Below are 20,845 nucleotides of genomic sequence, written 5' to 3' on the forward strand. Positions count from 1 at the left end.
AGTGTGGAGCCCACTGTGGGCCTTGAACTTACAACCCTGAGATCAAGACAAGATCTGAGGTCAAAAGTAGGCTGCTTACCTGACTGAGCCACCCAGGTGCCCCTGGAAATGCTGGTTTTTAAAATTCATGCAGTTATCATACCACTGAACATACACTCATCCCATTATTTAGCATACATTTCTGGTTCATCCACAAGGGTATTTAAAGAGCTTTTATGAAATGCATGCCCGAGATTAAGAATGGAGGGAAATCTGGCTAGTGAAATTAACATTACATATGTTTAATTATTTTCTAACACTAGCCTGGAACACTTGTCAGAAAAGGGAGTGAGGCCAGTGTATCTTCTTTGGTCTTGGTGAATCCATGCTGATTTTAAATCCCATCTTTGTTTTCTGGGGTCCTTATGGACCATCTTTTATAATTCACCCTAGACTGTCATGAAGAGGGGATGTTCAGGGAACCAGGGATAGGTTCCAAGATCTCCATCTTCCCCTAACACACTAGGATAGCACTGGTTCATTTTTGGGTTTTTTTTTTGGTCCACTTCTGACCTCCCATGCTCTCCGAGATGAAGGGTTATAGCTTCAGAATCACATTCACAGGACTTTCTGGCCCCTGGGACATAAATTCACTGTGTCTAGAGACTTGAGCTTCTCCAAAAGTAGCTCATGAACCCCTCTTGCCATTCCACTATTTCCAGTGGCCAACCTTGCTCCTAATTTGGTGACATTCCACTTTAACAGTGAAGATGGTCCTCTGTGACTTAGAGCATCTGGCTAAGGTGTGTTCCTCCCTCCACGTTCTCCCCTCCGAGTTGAGCCAGTCTCCTCTGGCTGCTCATTCTATTTTCTTGAATGTTTTCCCAGCCAGCCCAGACTTACTCAGTGCTCCAGCCTTTCCCATGTGATCTTAAAGGATTGTGCTGGGCCTGGGGGCCTGGCCTTTGTTATGAGGGGGCTCCCATCTCTCCACTCATTCTTTTTATTTATTTTTAAAGATTTTATTTATTTATTCATGAGAGACACAAAGAGAGAGAGAGAGAGAGGCAGAGACATAGGCAGAGGGAGAAGCAGGCTTACCTCAGGGAGGCTGATGTGGGACTTGGGACCACTGATTTGGGATCACGACCTGAGCTGAAAGCACATGCTCAACCATGGAACCACCCAAGTGCCCCCCACCCCCACACTTATTCTTTTAACATCTGATCCTTTCTATTGGAAGGTCTCTCTGCAAGCTCCTGAGCCACATATGTAGTTTTCCTAGGTGATCTCTACCTATTCTCCATGTTAGGAAACTTGCCAGGTTTTTTTTTTTTTTTTTTTTTTTTTTCCAGCACTTTTTCTGACAATGATCTGTTCAAATTTTTTTTTTTTCATATAAAACCTAGTGGTCAGATGATCAGTGTGGATGGTAAAGAATGTCCAGAGGCTGATTAAAAGCAGCAATTTATAATTGCATCAAATGAAGAAGAACCGATGCCAGAGTGCTACAGAAGTTTCCAGAATAAGGGGTCTTTTGGGTCTTGCTGGGTGTGGGGAGGGACCAACCCTGGTTCTTGGTAGGGAAATGGCAGTCTGGTCAAAATAGGGGGCAGGGGTTTTCCACTGTCTATTTCCTGGGATCTCTGGCTCTCTCTCCAGCATTTGCGCTCATTGGTAGTCATGCAGTGGCCATACAGGCTGCTCCTCTGCCCTGCAGGGCTAGGGGCTCTGTACCTGATGGAGTGCCTGCAGAGGCACAGGGGACCTGGAAGATGGTCCCCATCATGCACTCCCTGCAGTTCCACATCTTGGAGAGTCTGGCCATGACTCACACCAGTCCCTTCTTTTAATACATATATACATACATACATACATAAGAGAAAGCAGACTGGGGAGAGGGCAGATGGAGAGGGAGAAGCAGACTCCCTGCTGAACCAAGAGTCTGATGCAGGGCTTGATCCTAGGAGCCAGGATCGTGACCTGAGCCGAAGGCAGATGCTTAACTGACTGAACACCCAGGCTCCCCTCACACCAGTCCCCTTCTTTGAATATTTTGATGTGTCTTTCTCAGAACCTTCTCATGATGCCCCTGGCCCTTGGCTGCAAGGAGGCCATGCTGAGGGCAGTTAGAAAGATGCCTAGTGATGCTCTGCAGGGTGAGTAGGTTCTGGGGCTGGAGACATGGGTCCTGTTCAGATCTTCAGCCCTTTGCAGAATGCCTTCTGCATGCCCAGAGGGAGGATGAATAGAAAGACAAGCTAACAAACCCTCAGGAGGTGGTTAGGGCCGAGGGCTTGTCTGGTGGGGAGGGTACTGGTTGGACAAACAGTGGGAGTGACACAGGATTGGGGGTGGATAGCAGGTGCGGGGAGGAAGGGCTGGGGAAGGCTTGGGTTTCAGCTGGGCTTGGTGGTGGTACCAACAGTGCTGGGTGACTTGGAAGGAAAAATTTGGGGTGAGGGTAAGCTGAGCTCTGAAGGGTCTGTGGGACCTCAAATCAGACAGAGGGGCTTGGGTGGGGCCCTGGGGCCTGGGCACATCTTCAGGGAGGGGCACATCACTTTGTAGTTGGTCACCTGTGGCTGTTGGTCTCTCCAGTCATTTCCTGTGGCTGGTCTTCTTCGAGGGATGGTCAGCTCTTTGAGGTGAGGGCTCTTCCCAGACCCTGTTGGGTGAATTCTTGTCAGCTTCCCATGCAGGGCAGACAGATTGTGCAGGGGAGGCGGCAAGGCTGATAGGAAAGCAAGATACTTCCAGAGAAGGCAGCCGGAGTAGAGATTGTTTGCAGTCTTCACCACATGTTGACTTCTCTGATTAGAACATCTATCCCCCTAGCTCGCTTCCAGGACGTTTTGTGACCAAGCATAACACTCATCCTTCAAATTGCTGCTAATTTATTTACAGTTTTTGGTGATTGCATGTCATGTGCACCCTGAGAAAAACAAGCAGGGGATCAAAAAATGATGATTTTTTCCTGGAAAAGCATGCCCATTCTAGGCCTGCAGCGGTAGCAAGAGCCAAGGCAAACACTCGGATGAAATTGGAACCGCCGCGGAGCCCGCCTTCCCAGTGGCTGTCATGGGCCGGGTGGGATTGCGACACGCCAGGCCCGAGTCCAGTCCAAGCCGACGCTGGGCTGCGTTCAGGGCAGGTGGGTGGGGTGGTCGGGCGTGGGGGGTGTGCCCCTGAGCTGCCCAGGGGGCTTCAGGATTGGGGAACCCTACCTGGGATGCTCCTCACCCTGAGCGCTCTGTCCAGCTTTCTGGGGAGGGGTCAAGGTCAGAAGGCCGGAAGGGAATGTGGTGGCGGAAGGATGCCATGAATTTCTGACCCCCAGAAAGGGACACCGCTAGGGCAGCTCCAAGTCCTAAGTGTGCCTTAAAGGGAAAGGCCTGACCTCCTGGTGTTGGGGTGGGGAGATGAATGGGGCTTAAACACAGCTCTACTGAGCAGGATGAGCCTGTCAGTCTGACCCAATGAAATGGTTTCTGTATACCCAGTAAAAAGCAGGCTAGGCTACTAAGGCAGGGGTGGAGGAGAGGCTTGTAGGCCTGGTAAACTCTGAATTTCATCATGAGGAGGAGTAGTTGCAGGTTTTTTTTTTTTAATTTAATTTTTAATTTTTAATTTTTGTTTTTTAAAATATTTTATTTATTTGTTCATGAGAGACACAGAGAGAGAGGCAGAGACACAGGCAGAGGGAGAAGCAGGCTCCATGCAGGGAGCCCGACGTGAGACTCAATTCCAGAACTCCAGGATCACATCCTGGGCCGAAGGCAGACGCTCAACTGCTGAACCACCCAGGCATCCCTTTTTTTTAATTTTAAAGATTTTATTCATTTATTCATAGGGGACACAGAGAGAGAGGCAGAGACACAGGCGGAGGGAGAAGAAGGCTCCCCACAGGGAACCTGACGCGGGACTCAATCCCAGGACCCCGGGATCACGCCCTGAGCCAAAGACAGATGCTCAACCACTGAGCCACCCAGGCGTCCTACTTTCTTTTTTAAAAAGATTTTATTTATTTAATTGCAGTTTTTCTGGCTTTGAAACGTGGTGTCCCCACAAGCTCATGAAACCATGTGTCCAGGGACCACCTGGTTAGCAGGCACCCTATTATTGCAGCTTCTTCTGATCATGTGGACATTGGATCTTGGTGTTTGAGCCTGTGCTTTTCTGGGTATTGCAGAGGTAAACGTTGGCCCAGGTTGGGTTCCTCCTCCCATCTTCCACATGGGTGGAGTCCCACTGAAGTGGTTTTAACAGTTTGGGGGAGAAGAGTTCTGGCCAGGAATGCACCTGCTCTTCCCGGCAGTGAAGATGACTCCCCTGACCCCATCCCTGGCTCAGTGGGACCCAAGTTCACTTAAGCTAGAGGATCTCCGTGCTAGAAATGGAGGGCTCTGTTTCCCTTGAGCAGTGACGGGTGCAGATTGAAGAGCTATTCACAGTGACAGCGTTGCGTTTGGGGAACACATGTTGGCTATTATTTGGGATTTTCTTCTTTATTCCCTGTTAATTTATGGCACTTACTGTGAGTTGGACTTAAGCATAGGGGAAAACAGCATCTCGCAAACAAAGACATGTCATTCTTACCAAGGGACGAATGGTATTTGCAAAACAGGGAAGGTCCAAGGAAAATATTTCTAGTGCCAAAGATGGAGCCATTGTCTGGGGGTGGGGGTGCATCTGTGAGGCATCCGAGGGTTTTACCAGTGCCCTTTGGGCTGTCTGCACCTCTCTCTGCTTCCCGGAGTCCTGAAAAACTCTCCGTGCTTGCCCTGGTCCAGCCTGGGGCTTTAAGATTCCCTTTCTAGATGGACTAGCTTTGATGAGGGTTTCTTTCTGCCCCACCACCCCGCAGTCCAGGATCTAGGCACCCCATCTTGTCCCTCTTCCTTAAGTTAAGATCTAGATGCATGAAAACAAAAGTGCTTAAGGCAAGAAAGGCCTGAGAACCACAGGGAGGCTGTTGCAAATCTGCTGCAAACCAGATGTTTCTCTCTCCATGGCAGAGAGGCGCCCAAGTTCATGGGGCATCTGGGGAAGTGTTTTCCTTTAAGGAAGACATCTGTATGGGAATGGTAGCCCGAGTAATGCGATGTGACAGTTGCTATGTCAACTTGCGGATTTTTTCCCCTCCCCTTAAATTATTGACCGGCTTGGTCAATGTTGCATAAAAGTCATGCAATGCCTTGGAATGTGTTTATGTGCTGTCCTCTGCCAGAACTTTTCAGCGTTCTTTTTTTTCCCCCTATGTGTATTTTGCTTTTGGGAAGATGGCCTGTCACTTTGGTTTAACTATGCCCTTTTTTGGCGGAACTGCTTATTTCTTAGATTTGTAACGGGGCAATTGATGGCAGCTTAGACTCCAGGGGAGCCATCAAGGTGGGGCAGGGGGTGGGCAGTGGTGGGGGGGGCCTTAAAGCCCTTTCCGTTGTGATCAAAGAAGTGTAGACCAGGGACCAGGACATGAACAACTTGCGGTCAGTGTGAGGAGGTAAGACGAGTGTGTGTAAACCCTTCTGCCACGGTTCCCAGGATGCTATGGGGGCAGGGACCTGCTCTGCATCTCTGCTCAGCTGTGGGCTGCGTCTCCAGCTGCCTGCTGGCTGCCCTGACCTTGCTGTCTCTAACAGGCATTTCAAAACTGAGACTTTCACGTCTCCATCGCTTTGTCTTCACTACTGCCTGGTGAAAGCACCTGTGTCTTTCACTCAGGCTTGAGAGCTGGCTGTCACCCAAGCCTCCCCTGCATCTTCTGCCTTAGACCAGTCGGAGTCCCAGGAGTGTTTAATCTCCCCTGGGCATCTCCCTCCACACCCCTCCACACCAGCAGGACACTGCTGCTGTCAGCTCTGCTCACTTCTCGCCTGGATCACCGCAGCCTCCCGTTGTCCTCCCTGCCTCCAGCCTCACCTGAAACCACTCACTACACTCAGTGAGATCCTTCTCACTGGGCAAGGACAGGAACTGTAGTGCCCCAAGGCTGAAGGTGTAGCCTTTCCAGCATGCTTCTCCTTTTTAACTTCAAAAGGACTAATTCCTCCTACCTGGGCATAACCCAGCTGTTCTCTTTCTAAAACACCACTGTGATCAAGTCTCTCATTGGTCAGACTCTTCCAGAGACTTCTTATGAAGCTCATAACTCAAGCCTGGTCCTCACAGCCCACAGCTGTAAAGCCTAGTCTGGCTCAGGCCTTTTACTAGCTCTCTGCCCCAGCCTTCCAGAAAGACTGTAGTGGTCTGAATGTTTGTGTCCCCCCTGCTGTAAATTCATCTGTTGAAATCTAAACCCCAATGTGATAACATTAAGAAGTGGGATTTTGGGGAGATGCTCCATCCTCATGAATGGGAATCAGTGCCCTTACCAAAGAGACCCCAGAAGGCTCCCTTGCCCCTTCTGCGACATGAGGACACACCAAGAGAGGTGAACAGTCTGTAACCTGGAAGCGGGCTCTCACCACGACCTGCTCCTGCAACACCCTGATCTCAGACTTCCAGAACTGTGAGAAATATGTTTCTGCTGTTCAAAAGCCTATGCGGGTCTATGATTTTTTCTCATAGCAGCCCAAATGGATGACTATATAGCCCCCAAGTGGGTGCATGATTGCTGCTCATGTCTTGGAGGTGCTGGTCATGGTGTGTGTGGTCATGGCCTGGTCACCTGTGTTGGCCCTGCTGGTGCCAAGTACGGTGCCTGGCACTTGTCAGTGCTGAATGAACGGCAGACCCTTTCCCATCCCGAAGTGCCAAATGAAATCCTAAAGTATCCACTATGGTAAGGTTTTTCGGTGCTGGTCTCTCCATTCTTTTTGTTTTTGTTTTTGTTTTTTAAGATCTTATTTATTTGTTCCTGAGAAACACAGAGAGAGGCAGAGACAAGGCAGGGGGAGAAGCAGGCTCCTGCAGGGAGCCCGATAAGGGACTCGATCTCAAGACCCCAGGATCACGACCTGAGCCAAAGACCAGGTGCCTCTGGTCTCTCTATTCTTGTCACAATGTCTTGGCTTGTCTATTCCTCACCTTTCATTTCTCTCTTTCTGACTCCATCTCCTTTCATGCCTCCTCTCCTCTCCCTGGCCCTGTCCTCTTGGCTCTCTGTCCATTCCTTCACCTGGAGGGGGCATGGAGCCTCTGGAACCAGTAGGACCCAATTCACATCCAGTCCTAGTGCTGCTGTTTATAGGCACAGGACGGTGAGCAGATTTCTCAGCTCCTCTGAGCCTCACTTGGAACACAAGAGTCAGCTGTGGCAAGCATGAACTTAGATGCTGCCCTTGGTGTTGTGCCAGATGAGAGGTGAGTGCTTGCACCTGTGGTTGTGGTAAGTGTTATTGTTTTCAAGCTGCAACTGGATCATGTCCCTTGTTTCTCCAAAGCATGGTGGCTGGCGGTGGTCTACAGAGTGCATCTGGTCCTAGAGTCCTCCCTGACTGGCCTCCTCCCTGCTCCCTACACATTCAGCCATGGGGCGCTACAGTTCCTGTCCTTGCCTAGCATGCTGTGTGCTCTCACATCTCTGAGGCTCTGTCACTTACCCCACCTGGAGTCCCCTTTCCTGCCTCAGGTACCTTCTATGGAAGACTCACCCGGCCCCTCAGGGGGAATGCCTGCTTCTTCCTCTCTGCTGTCCCGCAGCAAACAGCCTTGACCTGATTTTACTTTATTCTGCTTCGTGTCCCAGGCAATGTCTCTTCCTTTTGAGTTGTCAATGTTTAAGCCAGAGTCTAAATTTGATTCCTTGAGTGGATTTATTATGTGCTTTGCAGGTAACAGCGACTCAACACGTGGGTTCAGTGAATGGCATGTGCTTCAGAATTGTGACCTTTGTGGGAGTCCATGTACCACTTGGGCGTGCCCTGCTGGTTGTGCTGGAGCAGACGAGGAGGGATGGCATGCACAACCACAGGTGCCAGTGTTGTCCTCCAGGATGTTGCTAATCCATCACAGTGCTCCTTCCTCCTTGCTGAATGGGAATGTGGCCTCAAAATCCTTCTCGGGGAAGCTCCCCTTGGTCATAGCCCATCCTCCCAAGGTGACAGGTGATAAGCAGCTCTCCCTGACCTGTGCTATGGAAAAATCATGTCAGCTTCTTTTTTTTTTTTTTAAGATTTTTTATTTATTCATTCATGATAGACACAGAGAGGGAGAGAGAGAGAGAGGCAGAGACACAGGCAGAGGGAGAAGCAGGCTCCATACAGGGAGCCCGACATGGGACTCAATCCCGGGTCTCCAGGATCACACCCCAGGCTGAAGGTGGCACCAAACTGCTGAGCCACCAGGGCTGCCCTCATGTCAGCTTCTTAACAATGATTGTTTTGTATCTTCATTATAAAAAGCATATTTAAATAAAAAAATAATTTATTTCCTTTAATAAATCTGAGTAGACAAGATGAAAGGTTTAAAAATTTTGTTGGGGGCACCTGTTCAGTGGTTGAACATCTGCCTTTGGCTCAAGTCGTGATCCTGGGGTCCTGGAATCAAGTCCTGCATCAGGCTCCCTGCAGGGAACCTGCTTCTCCCTCTGCCTGTGTCTCTGCCCCTCTCTCTGTGTCTCTCATGAATAAATAAATACAATTAAAAGCAAATTTTGTTGGGAGGTACGGGGTTGGTTAAAGTGTGTGTCTTGATCAAGCATGGTGCGTGCCACAGCCTTGGAAGGAAAAAGTGAGGGACATAGTGGTCAGCTTAACACTCTGATAGAAAAAGGAGCAGTCATGAGAAGATGTGGTGGGTAGAAACTTATCTCCACTTGAGGGAGCAGACAGGATAGCAGTGGTCAAGCTGGGGAAAGAAAGACAGACATTTCCGTGCAAACCAGAGCAGAAAGTTTGGGAGTTCCCAGGAAGAAACGGGAGTGTTATGAAGCAATTTCCATTGTCTCACTGACAAAAGCCAACAAGTAACAAAGGGCTTTTCATACTTCTTCGAAATCCCAGAGCACCAATTGGAGAAGTGGAGGAAGTTTCTGCAAACTGACACTGACAAGCTTCAAACATCTTAGGAAAGGCAGTTTGGTGAGGTGAACTCTTTGACCTAACCTGCATAGTGACAGGTGATAGGATGTTGTGGTCTCCACTTGACAGTGGGGGACTTAAGTCTGGGGGGTGGGGTTTAAGGTCACATAACTAGTAATTCGAGAAGCCAGAATTTGAACCCCATCTGGTTCTGAAGTCTGTCTTTTTCCTACACAGGTGCATAGGGCTGTATCTAAATATTTCATGTCCTCTTGCTTTCTGCTAGCAGTAAAGTCTGTTAGAGATTGGTAAATGAATGAAGCTTAGAGTTTGTTGAGATGGTGTTTGTGAAGGGTGAGTGGTCTGTGTCTAGCTTCATTTTTATGTGTGTGGATGTCCAGTTGTTCCAGCAACATATGTTGGAAAGACTTTGTTTCATTGTATTGCCTTTGCTCCTTTATCAAAGATCAGTTGACTATATTTATGGGCTTTCCGTTCTGTTCCATTGATCTTTTTGTCTCTTCTTTCGCTAAACCACACTGTCTTCATTACTGTAGCTTTATAGTAAGTCTTGACATTGAATAGTGTCTTTCCTTCAAATTTGTTCTCCTTCAGTCTCGTGTTGGCTATTGTGGGTCTTTTGCCTCTCTATATAAACTGTAGAATCAGTGTGTTTATATGCACAAAATAACTTGTTGGTATTTTGATTGGGATTGCACTGAATCAATAGATCAAATTGGGAAGAACTGACATGATGACAATATTGAGTCTTATCCGTGAGCATACAATATCTCATTATTTAGTCCTTTGATTTTGTTTTTCAGTGTTTTGTAATTTTCCTCATAGATCTTGTAGATATTTTGTTAGATTTATGCCTAATATTTCATTATTTGGGGTGCTGATGTAAATGGTTTTGTGTTTTTAATTTCAAATTCCACTTACTCATTGCTGGTATATGGGAAAGCAGTTGGTTTTTGTATATTAGCTTTGTGTTCTGAAAACTTGCTGTAATCAATGTTTGCAGCCCTATCTTTCCATTGTTTGGTCTCATTCTAGCTATTCTTGCTGTTTGAGATGCCCTGAGTGTGGCCTTGGACTTGTAGGATTCTGTGCTTCTGCTTACAGGTTACCTTGCCTGTAGCGCCCTTGCCTATTGTCTCTGCCTGTTGAAACCTTACCCATTGATCTAGAACCCAAGCTGTCTGAAATCCTAGGGGATGTTTTCCCAACACCCCTCCACAGAATTGCCTCTTTCCTCTGGGTCCTGGTGACACGTTGGCTCCTATCTTGAGTCCAGTACCTTTAATGCACTGGCCTGTACTGGAGCAGCTTGTTTACTGCTCATTCTCTTCCTTTGCAGGCTGTGAACTCCCAATGGCAAGGATGGGGACTTATTCCTCAGCCACTGAGGGCCCAGGACAGACAGCACTATTCATGTGTTTAGGAACTCGGCCATGGGTAGTTGAATACAGTTGATCATGCTGAGCTTCCATGAAGCCAGGCCACTGGGAGTCAGCCGTAGGGACCTCCCTGTCTTAAGTTGTTTGGGAAACCTTGGAGTGTCACAGAACAGAATTCATTACTGGCATTTCTTTGTGGTCTACATCGCCTGTCACTCAGTGGGGCAGGGAAATTAAATTCATGCAGCAAGGCTGGCCTTTAACTCACAAGGCCCTGTTGATTGTTGTCACCACTGGACAGCTTTCTGCGAGTATCCAGTCTCTGCTCAGGCCCTAGATGGGAGACAGCCTAGAGGAGACTGATGATGTTTTCTTTTAAAACCACAGATGTGTGGCTTCCGCTTTCTAACCCTTGGCACTTGCTGGCTTCAGGGTCTTAAGTGATGCCCTGAGGCTGGCTCTTCAGTGCCTGTCAGACCCCAGGATCTGTCCTTTGTCCTTGCTGAGCTGGATACAGTCTCTCTCCCGGGGCTCTGCCACCATTCTGTCCTGCTGTTTCCTCTTGACGAGGTATTATGCTTCTCTGATCAAAAGCTGCTAGTTTCCAGAAGGCTGATTCTGTTTTTTTTAGGAGTTGGTTTGGAGGACAATTTATTTTAGGCCTGTTAAATTTGATTGGACTTCACCTTCATTTTATGTATCCTTAGCAGCTTAAGATGTGTTTTGAAAAAAACAGTTCAATCTATTTTGTGACAACTGGTGTGACTAATTAATGCTCCTCAGTACACCGTGAAGCTTGCAAGGCACCACACAAATGCCAAATCATAACACGTGTCCTGTTTGAAACTGTCTTAGCAAATTGAACATCTGTATTACAGTAATATACTGTATTAGTAAATGAAACATCTTTTATTGATTCACCTTGTTAAGCAGGAAAATAATCCTTATGGCTTTATAAACCTCCTGTAAGTTCTAGTAGGTGCCATTTTGAACATGAATTTAATTGAATAAATGAAGGCAGGTGTCAAGCATTTAATTGGCCCTTCTCTCTCAGCCAGCTCAATCAATTTTGGAACTATTGTTGATGATGTAATTCACCGATGATAGGAAAATGACATAGTGAATTAGATGCTATTGGTCTTTGGGGAGGAGGGGTTGGTTGGGCAGAGTTAATGCTTAATAACTGACTAATATCGTAACCTGGGCTTTCCAGAGTTTTCTTTCTTTCTTTTCTTTTCTTTCAAGATTTTATTTATTTATTCATGAGAGACACAGATAGAGAGAGGCAGATACACAGGAAGAAGGAGAAGCAGGCTCTATGCAGGGAGCCTGATGTGGGACTCAATCCCGGGACTCCAAGATCATGACCTGAGTCAAAGGCAGACGCTCAATCACTGAGCCACCCAGGTGCCCCTTCCCATAGTTTTCTACTAGAGTTCCTCAAAGAGCAGACAGAAATTGGGAAGAAAGTGGTAGTAAGCTTAACCTGATTGGCCCACAAAATTGGTGTCAAAATATTGAGCCTAATATTAATGTTCAAATGACTTTTGTTTTCTATTCCATGTTATTTTCCTATACATCTTCAGCTAAAAAGATTTGACTGGGAAGGTGCCTCTTTTTATTGTATGGTTTCTGGACCCGTCAGGCTCAGACGCCTGGAGACGCTGGTATAAAAATGGCAATTTTATAAAAGATACCAGAGGAGAAACTGTAGTACATCCAGACAATGGAATATTATTCAGTGCTAAAAAGATTTTTGAGATCTCTAGCCATGAAAAGATAAGGGGGAAACTTAAAGGCATATTACCAAGTGAAAGGGGCCAATCTGGAAAGGGCTACATACTGTATGATTCCAATTAAGTGACTACTGGAAAAGGCAAAAGTAGAGAGAGACACACACAAAAGTATAGAAACAGTAAAAAAAAAAAAAAAAAAAAAAAAAAAAATCAGTAGTTGCCAAGGGTGGAATGGGGATGGGAGGAAGGTGTTAATAGATGGAGACCAGAGAATTTTTAGGGCAGTGAGAATACTCTGTATGATACCATAATAATAGATGCATGTCATTACACATTTGTGCAAACAAATGTACAATGTATAACAAGAGTGAACCCTAGTGTAAATTATGGCTCTGGTGACTATGATGTATCATTGTAGGTTTGTCACTTGTTCAAACATTCCCACTCGGTGCAGATGTTGACAGTGGGGGACACTATACATATGTGTGGGCAATGGGAGGTCTCTGTACCTTCCTCTCAATTTTGCTGCGAACCTAAACTTGCTGTAAAAAATGATCTTAATTTAAAAAAACAAAACAAAACAGAAAACAACCAAAGTAACTTTGGTTAATCAAGGAAAGGAGGGTTGTCCAGCTGAGAGGCAAGAGACAGAGGCCATGATTAGATTTGTCTTTGGAGTGGCCACTCAGTAGGGATGGATCAGGAGGGGAGACTGAGGCAGGGGACCAGGTGAGCACTGTCACAGTCTTCTGTGGATGGTGGCCTGGACCCTGCTGGCATGTGGAGCTGGGGACCAGGGGATGGAGTCCATTATGAGGCAGCAGGTGGAATTAATTGATTTAGTGGCAGTGGTAGGGAGGAGGGAGAACTGACATTTGTCAGCTGTCACCAAGCACGTTTGACACACTGGGCCCTGTGGTGGGTGTTTCACACCCAGTCCTCATCAGAACTTGTCAGCCATCTCAGGTGGTAGGTTTGGACAACTCTGATGAGGAGTTGTAGAGGTCATCTCTATAATAGGACAGAATCCATAGGCCTTGGGGACTATCTAGAGTGGGGTAGGGCAAGAGTTGGGGGAGAAGAGATGTCTCTTCTTTCTCCTGCAGAATCAGCCCTGGAGCTTCCTTATTCAAAGGCATTCCTACCACCCCTGCATGATTTGCCCCATTTCCTAACAAGTGACTCATTTCTGGCTTCTGCTAGAGAGCACTGCACTTGGGAGTCCAGTGGCTCTAGCTGGCTGCCTTCAAGCTACTTTACCTCTCAGAGTGTTGGTGTCCTCCTCAGAAAAACGCAGGTGACAGTTTCACTGTGAGAAGGGAAAAAAAAATCACGGAAAAGAAGTCATTGCCAGGCCCAGGGCTGAGGGCGATAAGAAGATTCTGTGCTCGAGGGGCGAGCTGGGTGGTTCAGTCAGTTTAACATCTGCCTTCAGCTCATTTTATGATCTCAGGGCCCTGGGATGGAGTCCCGTATCAGGCTCCCAGATCAGCGGGGAGTCTGCTTCTCTCTCTCCCTCTGCCCCTCCCCCTGCTTATGCTTGTTCTCTCTCTCAAATAAAATCTTAAAAAAAAAAAAAAAAGAAAAAAGAAGGGACACCTGGGTGGCTCAGCGGCTGAGCATCTGCCTTCAGCCCAGGGCGTGATCCCCGAGTGCCGGGATCGAGTCCTACATCCGGCTCCCTGCATGGAGCTTCCTTCTCCCTCTGCCTGTATCTCTGCCTCTCTCGCTCTCTGTGTCTTTCATGAATAATAAATAAAATCTTAAGAAGAAGAAGAAGAGGAAGAGGAAGAAAGAAGAAGAAGAGGAGGAGGAGGAGGAGGAGGAGGGGGAGGAGTACTACTACTACTACTACTTGGGTGGCTCAGCAGGTTAAGCATCTGCCTTCAGCTCAAGTCGTGATCCTGGGGTCCTGGGAACAAGCTCTGCATCGTTGGGCTCCCTGCTCCATGGAGGGTCTACTTCTCCCTCTCCCTCTTGATACCCCTGCTTGTGCTCTCTCTGTCAAATAAATAAATAAAATCTTTAAAAAAAAAAAAGATTCTGTGCTCAATGCCCTTTGATAATGTTGGATTGACTAAGTGGGGAGTTCTGAGTTGTGGCACATAATTGGATTTCTTGAGAAAACAATGTAATTTTTTTCCATCAAATTTGTCAGTGTTGGTGTGTAGCATTTTTTGCCCTATAGCATCAGGACACACACATCTTGTTTTGGAGGTGGCCATGGGCCACCTGTGAAGACTTCTGTGAAGACCCCTTCAGGTCAGAGTGGCCACTCTGTCCTGGTCTGTGCTGACAAAGAACTAAGCTCTAGCAATACCACCTGCTTCACCAACACAGACTTGTGTCGTTTGCACCTTCGCAGCGAGTGGTTGCATGCTTTTGAAATTGCCCCTCTGGTGGCCGGGTGGCTGCTGGCACATCATCATTTTCTCTTGGCTTTCTCTTCAGTGGTGGCTGTTTACATAAAGGAGTTCTGGTGGCCCACCGAAGATGTGCTAAGAACCTCTGATCCTGCAAGAGAAGGTCTGATGAAGGTGAGATGGTGAAAATTTATATAGATATTGCAAAACAGGTTTTAAAGTCACTAAGCTTATTAGCATTTACTAATTGAAAGTAGCCTGCTCGGGTGGATTAGTTTTCTAGTGTTGCTCTAACAGAGTTTCACAGACCACCGGGGGCAGGGGTTGGGGGGCTGAAACAACAGAAATGTATTGAGAAATACATGAGACTGTACTGTCTCACAGTCCCTGAGACTATAAGCGTGGAATCAGTGTTCTTTCTGAGGGTCATGAGGGACAATCTGTCCCCGGCCTCTGTTTTGGCTGCTGCTGGCCTCAGGCATTCCTTGACTTGTAGATAGCCTTTTTCCTGTGTCTTCACATCATCTTCCCTCGGTGTGGGTGTGTCTGTCTCTGTCCAGATCCCCCCTTTCTTTCTTTTTTAAAGATTTTATTTATTTATTCATGAGAGACACAGAGATATGCAGAGACACAGGCAGAGGGAGAAGCAAGCTCCCGGTGGGGAGCCTGATGCAGGGCTCGATCCCTGGGATCGTGTCCTGAGCCAAAGGCAAACACTCAACCACTGAACCACCCAGGTGGCTCCAGATTCCCCTTTCTATATGGACACCAATCATATTATTAGGGACCACCCTAATGACCTCATTTTCACTTGATCATCTGCAGAGACCCTTATTTCTAAATAAGTCACATTCACAGGTACTGGGTGTTAGGATTTCCAGCATATTTCTGGGGGACCCAATTCAATCTAGAATGCCCTGCCAGGAAGGAAAATAGTAATAAATGGCCCTATGGAACAGACATCTGGCTATATGCAGATCTCTCTTACTCTCCTGAGGGTCCTCTCTTGTCTTAGTTTTATTTTATTTTATTTTTTAAAGACTTTATTTATTCATGAGAGACACACACAGAGAGGCAGAGACATAGGCAGAGGGAGAAGCAGGCTGCACATAGGGAGCCCGATGTGGGACTCAATCCCAGGACTCTAGGATTACGCCCTGAGCCAAAGGCAGACGCTTAATCCCTGAGCCACCCAGGCATCCCTCTTGTCTTAGTTTTAAAATTTAAATCCCCAGCATCTCTCTAGCGGGTAGGAAGATTCTGCTTATTATGTTCAAGTAATGTTTATTGGTACTTACTCTGAGTCAGACACTATGTTAGGTACTCGCCTATGTCCTCAGACTCCTTACAGGGATTGTCTGCTTTTAGAATCCTCAAGGTATTTCTTTTGCAGATGAAGAAATTGAGGCTGAGCCACACAGTTAGTGAGTGACTTAACTGGACACAAATTCCAGTTTCTTTGGCATCAGGCCTGGAGGTTTTTGATGTGCTGTGGCTTCATAGAACAGTTCTAAAGCCAAAACCTAGGAGGATGGCAGGGGTGAGGGCAAGTGCCACAGCAGCTCCTCAGAGTCCCTATGGTGTCTTCTCCTTTGCCGTTTGGCTAGGGCAGAGGCTGAGGAGAAAGGTAATAACTTGTGAAGAATTTAGACTATTTACATCATGTCTGCCCATTTTAATTTGATTGGCATATTTATCTTAATTCTATAGAATTGGAGTTCTTCTTGGCAATCTTAAAATGATGGCTCTGTCCACAGTTGTCTGGAATTCCACTTGATCTTCCTCACTGGGACCTGTAAATACTGAATGAAATATCAATATTCTTTTGGGTTTGGTTTAGAGAATGAATTGATAACTTGTGTTTTTTCCCCTGTATCAAACAATTAAAAAAAAACAAATTCTGTTCTGTTTTTTTCCTTCACACAAGTTCATTGAAATCTAATACACATGCTGTCAATTTCATCCTTTCAAAGTATACAATTTGGTGATTTTCAGAATTTGCAGAGTTGTGCATCAGTCACCACTATTGAATTCTAGAGTGTTTTCAGCATCCCCCAAAAGAAACCCCTTACCTATCAGCAGTCACCTCTCATTTCTCTTTCCCCAGACCCTCACAAGGAATCTACTTTCTGTCTCTGTGAATTTGTCTATCCTGGACATTTCTCATTCCCAGAATCAGATAATATGTAGTCTTTTGTGTCCGGCTTCTCTCGCTGAGCATGTCTTTAAGGATCATCCACATTGTAGTGTGTCAGAATTCCATTGCTTTTTAGGATTGGATAGTATCCCACTGCATGGTTAGAGCATGTGTGTTTATCCGTGTATCTGTTAGTGGAATAATGTCACCATGAACACCTGTGTTTTTTTTTGTTGTTGTTGTTTTAAAGATATTTATTTATTTATTCATGAGAGACACAGAGAGAGAGGCAGAGACATAGGCAGAAGGAGAAGCAGGCTCCATGCAGGGAGCCCGATGCGGGACTTGATCCCGGGACTCCAGGATCACACCCTGAGCCAAAGGCAGATGCTCAACTGCTGAGCCACCCAGGCGTCTTTCACCATGAACATCTGTGTACAAGTTTTTGTGAGTAAACGTATTTTCAATTCTGTTGGGTACATACCCAGGAGTAGAATTACAAGTCATAATGGTAATTCACTATATAACTTGTTGAGGAACGGCCAAACTGTTTTCCACAGCAGGCATACCATTTAACACCCCACTAGTAACATCTGAGGGCTTCCATCTCTCCATGTCCTCTCTGATACTTATTATTGTCTTTTTTTTTTTTAAGAATAAAATAAGATTTAATTTTAAACAAATTCTAGGTCACAGGTGAAATCTACTGGTAAAGGATAGTTCATTAAGGTATTTAGGATATTCCAAATACTTGTTTTTTAGGTATAATAGCAGGTTCTGAAGGGGAGGCCTCCATGGTTATCTGGTTGTTACCTGGTTTGCTGAAATCCCCTAAAGCAAGAAAGGATGGAGAACTGGAGGTACTAGAATATCTCCCCAACCAACTGCCCTCCAAAAGGGGATCAATCTACAAATGAGCTAGTTATTGACAATGACATACTGTTCTTAAAGTATGTTAAAAACAAGTCTGACTAGTGATTATGAGAATGGAGATGTTTAAACATTTGATATATTACAAAGATAAGACTTTATTGCTCAGCAATTACAAGTATTCAAACATTTATTTTTCTACATAACTTACTGTGAGATGATCAATGTTAAATAAAATACTAATTTTCATCATCTGTTTCAACTTATGTCTTGTTGACCAATTCTTCGTTTTTCCTTCCAATTGCATGCCTTTGAGGCAATGAAGAATTTTAACCACAATAGTTGTGGACGAGAATATTCATCTGCAGCTACCTGTATGCTCATTACATGCAGATGTGCTCCTAGTGGTTTTATCAGAGCCATCCTCTGAGCGGTTTCTGGAAAACATCAGGACAGTCTTCATTCATCTTCACTTCATAGACTCTGTTGCACCTCGAAGAGCCCGGCGACTGGCCCACAGACACTACCACCTGGCCTGCTTGGCCGAGGTGCTTCAATCCATCGCTGGCCTCATGGAAAAGCTGTCTTTTTTTTTTTTTTTTTTTTTTTTAATGCTATCCATCCTACTGGGGGGAGAAGTGCTATCTCTTGTAGTCCTGAGCTGCATTTCTCTGATGGCTAAGGGGGTTAAGCATTTTTTCATGTACTTATTGGCCATTTGTATGTCCCTTTTGGGAAAATACCTGTTAAAATCCTTGGCCTTCTTTTTGATTGGGTTATTTGACTTCTTAACTGCTGAGCTGTAAAAATTTTTCATATATTCTGGATGCCAGTCCTTATTGTGTACATTGCATATCTGATTTGCAAATACTGTTTTCCCCTCTGGGGGTTTTCATACCTGTTCCCTGTCCCCAGCTTAATGAGATATATCTGACATAAATATTGTGTAAATTTATGGTATACATTGGTCTGATACACTTACATGTTGCAAAATGATTGCCGCGTTGGTGTCGGCTAACACCTGCATCCCATTACATAATTGTGATTTTTTTTTTGTAATGAGAACATTTAAGATCTACTCTCTTAGTAACTTTTAATACAGTACTATTAGCTATAATTACCCTGCTGTATATTAGATTCCCAGAACTTATTAATCTTAAAATTGGAAGTTTATACTTTTTGACCAATATCTTCTCTCTTCTACCTCCAGTCTCTGGTAATCACCATTCTGTTCTCTGTTCCTATGAGTTGGGCTTTTCTAAGATTCCACACGTGAGATCATGCAGTATTTGTCTTTGACTTATTTCACTTAGCATAATGCCCTCTAGTTGCATCCATATTGTTATAAACAGCAGGATGCAGGATGTTTTCAGGTCGTGTTTTAATTGACTCAATAGGTACTGTTTTGAAAAGGGTCTCCCCTCACCAGCAAATTTAACAGTGGCTTGAGAATCAGCCAATGGGTGTGGGCGACCTGGTGTACCCATTTGTGTTGATGTTTTGACCCCTTCTCACAGGTGGGCCAGAGGTATTTTAGTGGTTGGATGAATGCCATGAGGAATCTGACTTGCTCTTTGAATAATTTATTTTTCAGAACAAGAGAGGTCACTTCTATGTGTCAATTTTTCTGTGTTTAGATGAGGAAGACCCCAAATTTTCTGAAAATGTGGTCAATGTTGTGAACAGAAACTTGAATGTTACTTGCAGTTAATGAACCGTGTTTTAAAGATTGATCTGCCCCAACTGTCTATGGAGATAATTTCCTTCTCCATTGGTAGAATTTTGGGTCTTAGCTTTTTTTTTCTTTTAATTACATTTTGTTTCTTAGCCAGCTATGTTTCATAAATTACAAAAAAAAAAAAAAAAAAAAGCTTAATGTTCTTTCTGTTAATGTAATTAGTGGTCCTAATTGAGGGATTAGAACTGGATCTGTATTTTGTGTTTCCAGAAACGTTTCTAAGTCAGAATCACATGTCACACATCCCCCCTCCCCAATGAAATTGGACAAATTAAGTGCGTTTTCTTTTCTCCTTTTTCTCCTGCCAGTTTTTGATTGGATATTTCCCTTCTGCCAGATGCAATCTGCTTTTCTCTTCTGGCTTTCCTCTGAACTTTTTTGGTTTTATAAGTTGAAAAAAATAACCTCCCACATCACCCCACTCAGGTTTTGTGACCAGCTAATTATTCCTCAAGTCTGAACTTGATTTGGCTGCTACTGTCTAAGATACAAAATTGGGGCAGCTTCTTCAAGTTGAGCTTGGTGTGGTTTTCACAAAGCTTTTTCTTATTTAAGATTTGGCTCCAGATGAAGGTGAACTTTTACATTCTGGACCAATTAATAAATTTATTGGCACCGAAACACTTTGTGCCATTTGTGAGGGGGCAGCAAGCTGCCTTACTTTTAATATCAGAGCATTTGAAAACAAGTGGGATTTTTGTTTTTTTATTACCCACTCTTCCCCAAAAACAAATGTTTTAAGGACGACTCAGGCAATCTTCTCCCTTGACCGGTGGACAAAATTGAGGCTCAGAGGGTTGGGTATTGCTAAGGATCTCCCAGCAAATCCAGGCTGAGAAGCCACAGACACAAATGATGATGATGATGATAAAAATCTAAGGATTAAGTATTCGATATAAAACTAAGTGTATTTATAATAAACTTCCCTTTTCCAAAGCCTTAGTCGTAACGGATGAAGATGCAGAAGGGAACCATGGGCTCGGCTGTAGCAGGTGCACCAGCCTGGGACTCAGAAGGCCTGGCCTATTTTGAGCCTGCCTGCCTCTGACAGAGCCCTCATCCAGCTGTCATAAGTCCTCTTTGGAATGAGGCAGGGAAATCAATAAATGTAATCACTTAACCCTCCTTGAATTTCAATTTCCTTACCTATAAATCAAAACCTCCCCGGGGAGGGGCGGAGAATCGTATGCTAGCTTGTGGGTGGAAGTCGCAGTCCATTTAATGGCATTGCTGACCTCGTGGTGATGCATAAGATGGGGTGACGAACACCCACACACTTAGGCTGTCACATAGCAGTCTTATCAGAGTAAAATCTAATAAAACAATACGGTCACTAGATCAATACTTGATTGGGTTCATCCCAAATACTACATTTAGTGCTTGCCTGTGGTTGTCCAGAGACTGCATTTAGGAGGACTGTGTGACCACATCCACGCTCAGCACATAGTGTGGGATTGATTAGTTATGTCTGCTGGGGGTGCAGGATTAGCAGGCCTTTGTTTATGCCACACATTTGCCACCTGTGGACTATACAGATGCAGAAAATTTTAAGAGACAGGAGCATGAGATCATTTTGACTTGTTAAGGCTAAAACTCTTTGTAGGCCTGACCTTGACCACACCCAGTTTCCTCACGTGTCATGACATTGTGGTGGGCAAG

The 20,845-nt window shown here is 45.3% G+C and overlaps 1 protein-coding gene across 1 annotated transcript in view; it reads left to right on the forward strand.

The window, feature by feature from the left end:
* The window catches only part of LOC608120 (protein FAM169B), an 87,573-nt gene that overhangs the window by 33,963 nt on the left and 32,765 nt on the right, over positions 1-20,845 (forward strand). The window contains exon 5 of the mRNA XM_038532720.1: positions 14,530-14,615. Coding sequence (XP_038388648.1) covers positions 14,530-14,615 — 86 coding nt within the window. The remainder of the gene's footprint in view (positions 1-14,529; positions 14,616-20,845) is intronic.

The sequence above is a fragment of the Canis lupus genome, chromosome 3 (assembly GCF_011100685.1).
Source record: "Canis lupus familiaris isolate Mischka breed German Shepherd chromosome 3, alternate assembly UU_Cfam_GSD_1.0, whole genome shotgun sequence".
NCBI lineage: Eukaryota > Metazoa > Chordata > Mammalia > Carnivora > Canidae > Canis > Canis lupus.